Here is a 14,290-nt window from a genome sequence, read left to right as displayed (position 1 = left end):
TTTAATTTCATGGCTGCAGTCACCATCTGCAGTGATTTTGGAGACCAAAAAAATAAAGTCTGACACTGTTTCCACTCTTTCCCCATCTATTTCCCATGAAGTGATGGGACCAGATGCCATGATCTTCGTTTTCTGAATATTGAGCTTTAAGCCAACTTTTTCACTTTCCTCTACCTAGGAATAGCCAAAACAATTTTGAAGAAAATAAAGAAGGGATTGGTAAACTCACCCTACCACACATCAAGACTTTTTATAAAGTTTTAAGAAGTAAAACAATGTGGTATTGATATAATAACAATTACTAGACCAACGGAACAAAATATTTAAATGAGAAACAAAAACCCAAGTAAAGATAATTCAGTCAAATGGGATGCAAAGGACACTGGTATATATTCACAAATCAGCAGGTGTAAGAACACTTGGTTAACAATATGGGGGGCGGGGGCAGGGGCGGAGAAATGAATCCATAACATATACCATAGAATACAAAAATAAATTCCAGATCAATTAAAAGCTTAAATGTGATTAAACTTTTAAAACTGATGAAATATAAGAAAACATTATGAAGCAGTAAAGAATTTTTTGTAGAAGCACAAAAAATATAAACTAAAAAGAAAAAATGATAAATTTCAGTATATAAAAGTATGTGTACCTAATTCTTTTGTATACTTTTCAAAAGTGAAAAAGTTTCAGTCTGGGAGAAAATATTGTGAAATATAGATAGATAATCTAATTCCAGAAAAAAAATCCAAAAAAATAAAATAGGCAACAATATGAATAGATAACATTATAGAACTGAAAATGGTCAAAATATTCATGAAAATATGTTCAATTTCACTAGTAATCAAGGCAATTGCTGTTACAAGGGGATATAATTTTATATTCTTCAGATTGGCAAAAATTTGAAGTTTAAAAATACCAAGACTTGGCAAGGTTGTAGGGACATGGAACTAAACAGGGGAGAATGTAAACTGGTATAACTACTTAGTAAATATAAGATGAAGAGCTCTAAACCCCAGCTCCATTTCTAGGTATAATCTCTACAAACACTCTCACATGTGTGTCCAAGGAGACATGTACATAAAAATTCAATGCTATGATGTTTAAATGATGTAAAATTGCTGCTGTTGCTTAGTCACTAAGTCGTGTCCAACTCTTTTGCAACCCCAAGGACTCTAGACCACCAGGCCCCTCAAATCCATGGGATTTCTCAGGCAAGAATACTGGAGGGGGTTGCCATTTCCTCCTCCAGGGAATCTTCAGGACCCAGAGATAGAACTTTTGTCTCCTTCATTTCAGGCAGGATTCTTTATCACTGAGCCACCGGGGAAGCCCTGACGTAAAATTAGCGATAATCAAAGGCCCATTGATGCATAAATACATTATAGCACAGACATACACTGGAAAGCTCAGAAACAGCTAAAAATGAGGGGAATGGATGAATGGACACATGGATTTCAAAAGTGCAGCTATTAACTTGGAAAGATACTGACAACACACTAAGTGGGGGAGAAAAACAGACTATAGGACTACATGCTTTCAAGTAAGGCATCGAATGGTTAAGTGAACTTTGCCCTACATGCACTAATAGGCCAAAGTTCCATTAATGCACCTGCCATATTTTAATCTCATCAACTTGCATCCATGGATAGACATTAACCAAAATAATAAAAACTACGATATATTAATTCTAGTATTTTGAATAAGAAAGAGATTGCAATAATACTGATACAGAATAGCTATATTCAAAGCCAAGAAAAAATTTCCCAGCATTGGTGCCAACAATCCCAATCTTTCCAGATGAGACTTGTTCTATCTAATCATCCAGTCAGAGACCTACCAGAGCTATTAACAGAACAGTGGTGTAAGTTGCTGGTCATACACACCAAAGAACAAGGTAAAATCTAATAAAACTATACTTAGAATAAACTTACAGGGATCAGTAAAGCAAAGCTATACTCACAAAGTGATGTCATATTTATCAGCAGAAAGAGTGGCAGCAGGAAGTTACTGGAGGAATTTTGAGAGAAAAAACATTTTTCTCTGAGACTCTCTGACAAATTGGAAATTGACTTGAGTGCTCTAAAACCTGTGCTCCATATTTTCTTCATTAAAAGTTGCTCAAAAGGTACAGGAATCAGAATAGATTATATTTTATGGCAACTGCAATAGCATATTAAAGGAAAATTGTTTCCTCTACTCACAACATTTGAAACCAAATGTGTGGGGATTTTCCCACACCAACTAATTCTCTAGCTCTCCAGACACAACTGAGTATCCTACAATTCAATTCTGACACTAACTACCAAGACTTGGCAGACACTCCACAGGTTAAGGGTTCAGTTCCACAATATCACCCCCTACCTCAGACACCAATCAACAAGCAGTGGGTCCACATGTTACTCACACCTCTGTCCAACTTCTGTTCCCATAATCCCCTCCATCTCAGGGTTGATAATTTGCTATGGCGGCTCACAAAACTCGGGGAAACACTTGCTTACACTTACCAGTTTATTATAAAGGATATTATAAAGAATATAAACAGCCAGATGCAGAGGTATATATGACGTGGTCCGTAAGCGTCCTGAGTACAGCAGCTTGGTCTTCACAGAGTTGGCGTGCACCACCCTTCCAGCACATGGATATTTTCACCAACCTCTCCAAAAGCTCTTTATGAGGCTCTCCAAACCCCACAGTTTAGGGATTAGTCTATAAAACCTTCATCATGTAGGTATAATTGATTAGTAACTCAATCTCTAGCCCCTTTCCCTTCCCTCTCAGGGTAATGAGGCTTAAAGTCCTAACCCTCTGATCACATGGCTGGTTCTTCTGGTAACCAGCCCCCAACCTGAAGCCATCTAGAGTCCCATCAAGACTCACCTCATTAGCGCACAAAAAGCACTCATGAATTCCAGAGATTTCAAGGGTCTTAGAAGATCTTAGGAACCAGGGACCAAGACTAAATATTATAATAAAAAATGTTCCTATCACCCCCATTACTCAGGAAATTACAAAGGTTTTAGCAGATCTTGTGCCAGGAACTAGGGATAAAGAAAGACCAAATATGTTTTTCTTGTTATATCAAAATATCATACATACAATGAAGAGTAGGGAGTTAGAACTTCTAAGGGAAAACTATTTTCGTCAATATTTCTTTCCTATGAAAATATTTATGTTCTTTATACCTTGATGAAATACTTTTGAGACTTCTAAGACCAACAAATATAAACTGCATTTATTGTGTAAAAATTAAGAATGGCTCAGGCTCCATAATGGGAATTGGATGTAAGATGTGTTAAGTCTCAGCTTCTAGAAGAGTTGATTTTGAACTCAGTCACCCTTTGAGAGAAGACATACCAGCTCGCATAATTTCGTCAACCAGGAGAATGTTGGTGGCAATCACAGTGCTGAGGGAAAAGACGACAGGGTGAGTAAAGCTCACCAACCCACTCTTACCTTTCCCCCCAGAAATCTCCAGCTACTAAAGGCACTTTGTTCTGCAATGATGTTGGTGTGAGATAAGACAAAGACATTATAAATAAAGACTCTTGTATTAAAATTCCATCTTCTTTGTTGATAAAGTAGAAGCCTAATTTTATATTCCAGCAAAACTGAGCTCATTTTTAGCACATCATTTGATTTTTTTCCCACTATGCATGTGGTACTATTTCAGTAAACTTCCTTCCTTTCTCTCTCAAATAAACAGTAATATTAACATTTCCTATAACTGACACAGTTAGACTTAAATGTAAAAGGGACTGGAAAATGACAGAAGCCAGTTTTAATAACTGGATACCATGCCTTTCACCACTTTCCACTGTAGCGTGGCAAAAATAATAGAAAAATCTTAATATTAACAATTATGTCCCTAAAAGTCTTTCTCTTCTTATTAACTTACCAAGAGTGAAGAAGTTGTTTTTTCACGCAATAATTATCCCACACTCCTGCATCTGCTGCTACCATTGGCTCACCTGCAAAGCAAAAACAATTTCAATACTACAGTCTTGACATATTCTGTTAACATTGACTATATATTCTAATATCTCATATACCACCAAAACTACTACTGTCAAGGTCACCAATGGCCTCCATGGTGTCGAATCCAAAGGTCGAGTCTCAGGCCTCATCTATCAGCAGCACTTAGCACAGCTGACTGCAGCCTCCTCACTGCTCTTTCTTCACTTGCCTTTCAGGATAGCACACTTGCCTGGTTTTTCTCCTCTGCACTAGTGGCTCCTTTACTGTCTGTTTTGCTGGTTCTTCCTCTTCCTCCTGAGCTCTTAATGTTGGAGTACCCAAAGGCTCAGTCCTAGATTCTTCTCTTCTCTCTCTATACTCACTCCCTAGGTGATCTCATCCAATCTATTGGATTTAAAACACATACACTCTGGGACTTCCCTGGTGGTCCAGTGGATAGGAATCTGCCTTGCAGGTGACAGGGATCTGATCCCTGGTCACAGAACTAAGATCCCACATGGCACGGAGCAACTAAGACCGAGTGCCGCAATGAAAGATCTCACGTGGTGCAACAAGACCCAAATTAAACAAAAGATCTAATGTTAAATACACACACACACTCTGACGACTCCCAAGTTTTCTCCTATCTGGGCCACCTTCCTGAGTGTCAAACTTGTACATCCAACTGTATATTTTAAAGTCAACAGATACCTCAAACTTAGCCTTGTCGGAACTCAACGCTCACCTCTAGCCACAGCCTGCTCTACACAGTCTTCTCCAAAGCAGCCAATGCCAATGGCAATTCCTTTCAGTTGTTCAGTTGACTCTTCACCACAGAATAGCAAGAGTGATCCTTTTAAATACATTCACACCATGTCACACCTCTGCTCAAAACTGCTCCCTGTTCCACCACAGAAAGTCAGACTCCACACACTGGTCCACACACCTTCCTGTGATCTGACCTTCTATCACCTCTCTCATCTCCCGTCTCCTCCTCACAAAACACCAGACACTGGCTTTCCCGCCAGCTAGTCCCTCTGCCTAGGACATTCTTTCCCTAGTTCCCACGTAGCTAATTTCCTAATTTTCTTTGACTTTGTTCAATAGGCATTCTCACTGAGGCTACTCTGATCACTCTCTTTAAATTAAAACACCCTCCCCATGCTCTTGTTCTAGCATCCACAATCATCCTTATACTGCTCCTTTATTTTTATCATATAATTTATTGCCTTTAAAAATGTTAAAGGTACTTACTTATTAAGGTTATCATTTACTGCCTATCTTTTCCTGCTACAACATAAGCTCACAAGGGCAGGGACTTTTGTCTATTTCGTTCTGTGTGAATCCCTGGTCAAATAACAAGCACTCAATAACTATTGCTTAAATAAATGAATATCTGCTTTTAAGAAGTTCAAAAGTAAACTAAAGGCACCCATTCTTTAAATACAAAAGTCAGGGCTTCCCTGGTGGCTCAGTGGTAAATAATCTGCCTGCCATTGCAGGAGACCTGGGTTCCCTGCATCCGGGAAGATTCCACATGCCTCAGAGCAGCTAAGCTTGTGAGCCGTAACTATTGAGTCTGTGGTCTCAAGCCTGGAAGCCGCAACTACTGAGCCCATGTGTTGCAACTACTGAAGACTGAAAGCCCCAGGGCCTGTGCTCTGCAACAAGAGAAGCCACGACAATGAGAAGACCAGGCACCGCCAGAAGCGAGCAGCCCCTGGTCTTCACAACTATAGGGAAAAAAAAGCCCTCACAGCAATGAAGACCCAGTACAGCCAAAGATAAATAAATAGATATAATTTTTTTTAAATATACAAAAGTCATCCACCTCCACATCCCCCCTTACTATAAATTCTGGGTCACTATAGCATAACCTCTTTTTTATGAAGCAGCTAAGTTTTCCTCACTGTCTTACCTGTGTTCAGATCTATGCCAACAGGTTGTTTTGAATTTGAATGCTCAGCCTGAACTTTTACTAGTGTTTCCTGCAGGTCATAACCAGAATTCTGAGCAAGAACCTATACGAATAAAAATAATAATAAATATTTGGAATAGAATGTCTTCATATATATTAGAATATCAGATAAAAATAAGGCACTGCTTTCCAGTCTTGTGAAAACACACCCATAATGTAGTAATCATCATCTTTTGAAGAATTTCATTCTTAATGTAAATTTAATTATTTTGTGTACCTAGTAATTATTATATTCACTTCAACATTTCCCCTATGTATATCACACTAAATTCTGAAGACATTAGAGTTTCCCCAACCCCAGCCTGCTAAATTAGTTTCCCTCTGTTAAGGACTAAACCACCCACCCTGGCCAGGCATAAAAATAACCACTCGCATAAGTTGTTTCACAAAAGGACGTTCTGACAGAGAACAGGCAACTGACAAGGTGCCTCCAAGACCAATCAGAAGACTCTGGGAGGGGCTAAAAACAGGGACCACACCAGCCCACCATATGTCCTGACAATCTCCCAGAAACTCTCGGGCTAGAATCCATCTTGACTGAGACATGTGCACGCCCACCAGGAAAGGGCCCTGGGCTGGACCAAATAGGAGCACAAGCAAGATGACTGGCCGCAGACAACCTGGAAACTAACCCCGGCACCAGAGACCTGAGACTGTCAAGAGGAAGAGCAGTTCTCCTGGGTTCCCATACTCTGCTTTCTGCTTGATCACTCCTTCCCAAGATAGTCTTTTGCTTTGTCAGTACATGTGTCTCCTCGGACAATTCATTTCCCAGTATTAGACAAGCGCCCTTGAAGGAGTCCATCTCCATAACAACTCCTTGCAAAAGATTTTTCTTAATGGAAAGAAGTAGAAAGGTATTGTTGTTTGCTTGGTCCCTCTAGCACATGGTTTCTGGTTTTTCCTGAGCATTTTCTAAAGGAAATCTGCTTATTTGTAACATATCTGTGCCCTTTGTTCACATGAGGAGTCATGACTTACAGCAACAGAGATGGAGACACCTGCACTGCAAGCCAAGTTCATTTCCAAGTGGTCCTAAACCAACAGCAGGTGAGTAGAAAGGTACCACTCAGTGTGTACTCAAATTTACCAATGTGTAGCAACTACTACTGACTGCCTCTTCAGAGAAAGAAAACTACGGATATCTAATTCACAAAAATTCAACAAATTATGAGTAATTTTAAAGCAGTTATCAAAGAGATTTTGCTAGTATTTTAGTAAGATGTTTTAAGTCATGGTAATAGTATATTTGAAATAGTTTTCTGTGTTTCCAAGTGGTTCACAAACAGATTAAGGGAAAGGGGGAAAAAAAGGTAGTTCTCCATCCTTCCGTTGACACAGGAAAAAAAAAAACTGGTTTCTCTCCTTTTCTAGTACTGTATTTGGAAGTGCTAAACAGCCAAAAGTTCTCACGTCCCATAATTTAAAGTGCTCGTACTTTGGATACCACCAAAAAAATAAAGATCTACTCAAAATCTAGTTAAATTTTACATTCTAAACTTCTTCATTATGATTAATCATGAAGTATTTTTGAAAGAAATTTTTGGAGTTAACTTCAAATTTTGGAGCTCAGAGATGGAAGCAAAGTAGTAATTTGGCCATTTCATGAAACTCCTACAAGTATTCAGAGCTGTTATACTAAAAACTTCCCTGCTTCAGCTAAAACTATGTGGGGAAATAAAAGTAAACAACTGTCTTCCTACTCTACTGTGATACCTAATATTGGCAATTTAATTAGACATCTTATGTTCAACCAATTGTTCTTTGGCCATTAGGATAGTTGTACCTTAGGGATAATGAGTAAAGCATCAGCAAAAGCTTGGACTCCAAGACGAGCTCTTCCTTGTATCGTGTGCTTGTATGTAACTAGAGCTTCAGCTATTGCCACTTCAACAGCACCTGCTCCTGGAACAACACAACCTATTGGGGGGAAAAAATGATTGGCAAGACATACCACACAGAAGAAACAGAGGAAAATGCAACTAGATATTCATGTTCTGTTATCTTGCCTGCATCTAAAATGTATTTAAATACAGAGAGCAATAAAATAAGTCACACAGCTCAGTGATTACTCAGATGTCTTATGAAACATCCTAAAGTTATACATCATTAAATAATTAAGCACAGTACAGATGTGCTATGCCAAAGCCTTTGACTGTGTGGATCACAACAAACTGTGGAAAATTCTGAAAGAGACTGGAATACCAGACCACTTGACCTGACTCCTGAGAAATCTGTATGCAGGCCAGGAAGCAACAGTTAGAACTGGACATTGGAACAGCAGACTGGTTCCAAATTGGGAAAGGAGTACATCAAGGCTGTATATCGTCACCTTGCTTATTTAACTTATATGCAGAGTACACCATGAGAAATGCCAGGCTGGATGAAGCAGAAGCTGGAATCAAGACTGCTAGGAGAAATATCAGTAACCTCAGATAGGCAGATGACACCACTCTTGTGGCAGAAAGTGATGAAGAACTAAAGAGCCTCTTGATGAAAGTGAAAGAGGAGAGTGAAAAAGTTGGCTTAAAACTCAACATTCAGAAAACGAAGATCATGGCATCTGGTCCCATCACTTCATGGCAAATAGATGGGGAAACAGTGGAAACAGTGGCTGACTTTATTTTCTTGGGCTCCAAAATCACTGCAGATAATGACTGCAGCCATGAAATTAAAAGACACTTACTCCTTGGAAGGAAAGTTATGACCAACCTAGACAGCATATTAAAAAGCAGAGACATTACTTTGCCAACAAACATCCATCTAGTCAAAGCCATGGTTTTTCCATTAGTCAAGTATGGATGTGAGAGTTGGACTATAAAGAAAACTGAGGGCCAAAGACTTGATGCTTTTGAACTATGGTATTGGAGAAGACTCTTGAGAGTCCCTGGGACTGCAAGGAGATTCAGTCAGTCAATCCTAAAGGAAGTCAGTCCTGAATATTCATTGGAAGGACTGATGCTGAAGCTGAAGCTCCACTACTCTGGCCACCTGATTCAAAGAACTGACTCATTTGAAAAGACCCTGATGCTGGAAAAGATTGAAGGCAGGAGGAGAAGGGGACGACAGAGGATGAGATGGTTAGATGGCATCACCGACTCAATGGATGTGAGTCTGAATAAACTCCAGGAGTCGTGGCGTGCTGCAGTCCATGGGGTCGCAAAGAGTTGGACATGACTGAGTGACTGGACTAAACAGGTAACAGCTGGCTACAAACAGCTTATTTCATTGTTTATAATAACAGACATACCTTCATCCTTCTCCTTTATGACTACACTTAAAATGTAGTTACTTAAAATTTACTGTTGCAGACAACTAATAACAGCATTTGATTTGAAAAAAAATGCTAGGCCAACATAAATTGGCCATAGTTTTTGGTATGAAATTCTCAGAACTCAAGGAAGTATTTGCTTCCTTGTATAAGCAGACCAAAACTGTTTGAGAAAAAGATTAGGTGTTATTATTCTAAGGCAAAAGTTCTGGTTAAACACATCAATTTTCAGTTGAGGATATAACTCTTACACCTGCTGGTATGGTTTTATAAAGTTTATTTACTCTTCTTTGAATTAGTAAACTTGCTTTGGAATCATCCATGTTTAAAATAAACAACACAAAGAGAATCTCTCCTTTTATCCTACATCATTCTTTAATTACAACCCCCTTTCTCTGCTTCATTGTACAACATAACTGCTCAAGAGAATTATCTACCCACAAGGTAATTACAGCCTCACCTCCCATTCACACTTCTAAAAGCTCCTTGTTAAATACTGAATAAACACAAAAGAGTATTTACATGCATAAGATATAAAGAATAAACAAATAAATGTACCCATGTACCTACCACCCAGTTTAAGAAACAGAACATTACCAGTAGCTTTGAAAACTTCCCAGATCCCATTCTCCTATAAAAATACAACATACCAATATGTGTGGGAAGTTACTAAAGCAGTAACTGAAGAGAAATTTACATCACTAAAGACCCATATTAGAAAAGCACAAAGGTCTCAAACCAATGAAGAACAAATGAAAACTAATGTAAGCAGAAGAAGGAAAATAGTAAAGACCAAAGTGGAAATCAATGAAATAAAAATGATCCATGAAATGAAATGAGAACAGTGTAGAAATCTATCACTACAGATTCTATAGATATTAAAGGGATAATAAAGTAATATTACAAACAACTTAATGCCAGTAAATTTGAAAACAAAGATCAGGGGTTAGCAAACTTTCTGCAAAAGGCCAGGTAATATTTTAGGCTCTGTAGGCCATGCCATCTCTTCTGCAACTATTCGATTCTGCTGGCGTACCACAAAGTCACAGACAATACATAAACAAGCAGGGGCATCTATATTCCAATATAACTTTACCTACCAAAAATGGGCAGCAAATCAGATTTAGTTCATGGCAGTATGATCTTAACTTAGATGAAGTGGACAGATTTCTTGAAAGACACAAAGTACTAAAGCTCACTCAAGAAAAACAGACAAACTGAATAGTCCTGTATCTATAAAAGAGACTGAATTTGTGGTTAAAATCTTCCCATGAAGAAAACTCCAGGGCTTTCCTGGTGGCTCAGTGGTGAAGAGCCTGCCTGCCAATGCAGATGAGGGGATAGGGAATTCCCTGGCAGTCCAGTGGTTAGGACTTCGGTCACAGGTTCAATCCCTGTTGGGGAACTAAGATCCCTCAAGCCACAAGCTGTGGCCAAGAAAAAAACAAAGAATGGATAAATAAAATGTGGTATATATCTACAATGGAATATTATTCAGCCTTAAAAGGAAGGAAATTTTGAAACATGCTATTAATATAACATGGATGAGCCCTGAAGACATTATACTCAGCCAAGTAGCCATTGACAAGAGGACAGATACTGTATGATTCCATTCATATGAAGTACGTAGAACAGTCAGATTCATAAAGACAGAATGTAGAATGGTGGTCTCCAGGAGCTTGGGAGAGAAGAGAATGGAAAGTTACTGCTTCATGGGTACAGAGTTTCAGTTTTGCAAGATGAAAGATGTTCTGTGATAGATGGTGGTAGAGACTGCACAAACTTAAGACTGACAGTTATAAAAGAAAAATTTTGTGACCTTGGGTAGATAAAGATTTTTTAGATATCACCCAAAAGCATATTCCATGAAAGAAAAATTGATAAATTATACATCATCAAAATTAAGATTTCTTCTTTGAAATACACTGTTCAGAGAATAACAGAACAAACTATAGAGTAGCAGAAAATATTTACAGATCATATATCTGAAAAGGTATTTGTATCCAGAATATACAAAGAACTCTCAAGCTCAACAGTAAGAAAACAAACAACCCAATTTTTAAAAGGGCAAAAGATTTGAACAGAAACTTCACCAAAGATATGGATAGCAAGTAAGCACATGAAAAGATGCTTAACATCAATGATCATTAAGAAAATGCAAATTACAATTACAGTTTGGTTTTTTAAATTTTAGAATGGCTAAAGGTAACATGACTGACCATACCCAGGACTGTTGGTAAGGATGCAGAACAACCAATAGGAATGTAAAACAGTACATGACAAAACAGTTGAGCAATTTCTAAAAAGTTAAACATAGCGTTGCTTTCCTAGCTATTTACCCAGGGCAAATGAAAGCATATGTCCATACAAAGACTTGTATACAAATGTTCATAACAACTTTATTTGCTATAACCAAGAACTGTAAACAACCAAATGTTCATCAATAGGTGAATCTGATGAAATAAACTGTAGTATATTCATATAATGGAATACTATCTAGCAATAAAATGAATGAACTCTGATCAACATAATAATATTAATTAATTTACAATAATTATGTTGAGTAAAAGAAGCCAAGCAAAAAAAAAAAAAGAATACATTGTGTATTATTCCACTCATACAAGATTCTAAAAAATGCAAACTAATCTATAGCAACAGAAAGCTGACTTCCTGTTGCACCCAGGAGGTTGCCTACGGGCAGGGTGACACAGGGAGAGGAGGAAGGAAGGATGACCAAGGGGCAATGAGGTAACTTTTCGGGGTGATAAATATATTCATTGTCTTGACTGAGGGGACTGTTTCATGGCTGTATACTTTAAACATGTGTAGTTCATAATATGTCAATTACCTAGATAAATTATTTCTTAAAAAACTAAGAAGTTGAAGTGATTTTTTAAAATAGTCCATTTTTCTTTGTATTCTAAAGCCTAAGAACCAGGTTGAACTACCAAAGCCTTCATGCTGAATCATATGTTTATCTTCTTTAAAAAATACTACTGCTGCTGCTACTGCTGCTAAGTCACCTCAGTCGTGTCCGACTCTGTGTGACCCCATAGATGGCAGCCCACCAGGCTCCCCCATCCCTGGGATTCTCCAGGCAAGAACACTGGAGTGGGTTGACATTTCCTTCTCCAGTGCATGAAAGTGAAAAGTGAAAGTGAAGTCGCTCAGTCGTGTCCGACTCTTGGCGGCCCCGTGGACTGCAGCCTACCAGGCTCCTCCATCCATGCGATTTTCCAGGCAAGAGTACTGGAGTGGGGGGCCATTGCCTTCTCCAAATACTACTACTAGCTTTCATCAAAAGTGACTATAAGAAGTAGGCTCTCATACCAACTCCCATATTTTTTCACTTTAGGAACTGCTGTGATTTCTCCTTTTCAATAATGAAAACTATATATCTGATTGTATCTCTATGTTCTGGCAGATTAAATATTACAGTGACTATTATGTTTGCTATATCCATATTCTATTTTCCTAGGTTCTAATTTTCCATCTCAGCTTCTGTTTCACCATTATTTCACGTTTATGTTTTTGCTTATCAGACAAATCTGATGTGTTGTTTACAGAGTTACTCTATTTTTTGAGATACAATTCACACACCATAAAATTCAGCCCTTTACACTGGTGCAGTGGTTAAGACTCTACACTTCCGCCACAGGGGGCGTGGGCCCAATCCCTGGTTAGGGAATCCCAGATTCCGTGCTATGCAGCCAAAAAAAAAAGTGTACTTCCCAGTAGTTTCCAGTATATTCACATGACTGTGCAGCCATCACCATTCTAATCCCAAAATACTTTCCTAAAAATACCCTGTACCCACTAGCAATCATTCCCTATTTCCTCTTCCCCCAGCCCCTGACAATCACAACTGCTAATCTATTTTTATGGCTTTGCCTTTTCTGGAATCATATAACACACAGACTTTTGTGCCTAGATTCTTTTACATTATAGAATGTTTTCAAGGTCATCAATATTGTAGCATATATCAGTATTTATTCCTTTATAATACTCCATTGTACAGACATACCACATTTTATTTACCTATTCATCAGCTAATGGATATGTGGATTTTTCCACTGGCTGGCTACTGTAAACATTCATGTGTATTTTTGGTGTGCACATACATTTTTACCTCACTTGTATGCACATCTAAGAGCTGATGTGCTGGTCATAGTGTAACTCTACATTTAATCTTTGAGGAACTGCCTGTTTTCCAACCGTTTCCAACAGCAACGTATAAAGGTTCCAATTTCTCCACATTTTCATCAATGTTCATTATTGTCCAGGTTTTTGATTACTGCCATCCTAATCACCATGAAACCGTATCTCTTGGTGGTCTTGATTTTCATTTCCCTAATGAATAATGATGTTGAGCATTTTTTCATGATGTGTTTACTATTCTCACACAGTATGTTATTGAAAATCTAACCCTAACTCTTTTTAGAAGGAAGCTGGTAATAAATTATCAATAAATATTCTTTCCTAATCTTTCTTAAAATTATACTGCACTGAGGAAATGGAATGGGTCCTAAGCTGTAAAAGCATTTTTATAGTTTTAAAAATAAATTTCTAAAAATAAAAAATGATACTACAATATTAAATCAGTTCTTTCACTTAATAAATAGAAGTTAATTGAAAAGGCAGCATACTATTAAGAATATTTCAGTACGTCCCTGGTGGTCCAGTGGATAAGATCTGCCTGCCATTGCAGGGGACATGGGTTCCAACCCTGGCCCGGAAAGATTCCACATGCTCCGAAGCAACTAAACCCATACGCCACTGAGTCCGTGCTCTAGAGCCTGGGAGCCGCAACTGCGGAGCCACAACTACTGGAGCTGCAAGCTCCAGGGTCCATGTGCCACAACTACTGAACCTGTGCGCCTGCAGCCTGTGTTCCACAACAGGAGAGGCCAACACCCGAGAAGCCCCGTGCACCGCAGGGAAGAGTAGCCCCTGCTCGCTACAACCAGACAAAGACCCAGCACAGTCAAAATTTTTTTAAATTAAATGAACTATAGAAAAGACTATCCTGAAGGAGAAAACTTCACTATAAACAGTCTGAAGTGAAATAAGAGAATTCAAAAGCA

The 14,290-nt window shown here is 38.4% G+C and overlaps 1 protein-coding gene across 6 annotated transcripts in view; it reads right to left on the bottom strand.

The window, feature by feature from the left end:
* Positions 1-3,207: 3,207 nt before the first annotated feature.
* CCT6B (chaperonin containing TCP1 subunit 6B) overlaps positions 3,208-14,290 on the bottom strand; it is a 35,971-nt gene continuing 24,888 nt past the window's right edge. For all 6 annotated transcript variants that reach the window (XM_027517532.1, XM_027517531.1, XM_027517528.1 and 3 more), the window contains 4 exons: positions 7,722-7,855; positions 5,876-5,978; positions 3,899-3,971; positions 3,208-3,407 (listed from right to left, as the gene is read on the bottom strand). In XM_027517532.1, coding sequence (XP_027373333.1) covers positions 3,335-3,407; positions 3,899-3,971; positions 5,876-5,978; positions 7,722-7,855 — 383 coding nt within the window. In that variant the 3' untranslated portion in view covers positions 3,208-3,334. The remainder of the gene's footprint in view (positions 3,408-3,898; positions 3,972-5,875; positions 5,979-7,721; positions 7,856-14,290) is intronic.

This window comes from Bos indicus x Bos taurus, chromosome 19 (assembly GCF_003369695.1).
Source record: "Bos indicus x Bos taurus breed Angus x Brahman F1 hybrid chromosome 19, Bos_hybrid_MaternalHap_v2.0, whole genome shotgun sequence".
Lineage (NCBI taxonomy): Eukaryota > Metazoa > Chordata > Mammalia > Artiodactyla > Bovidae > Bos > Bos indicus x Bos taurus.
The sequence above is the reverse complement of the archived record's forward strand: the minus strand, read 5'-3'. Positions and strand labels throughout refer to the sequence as shown.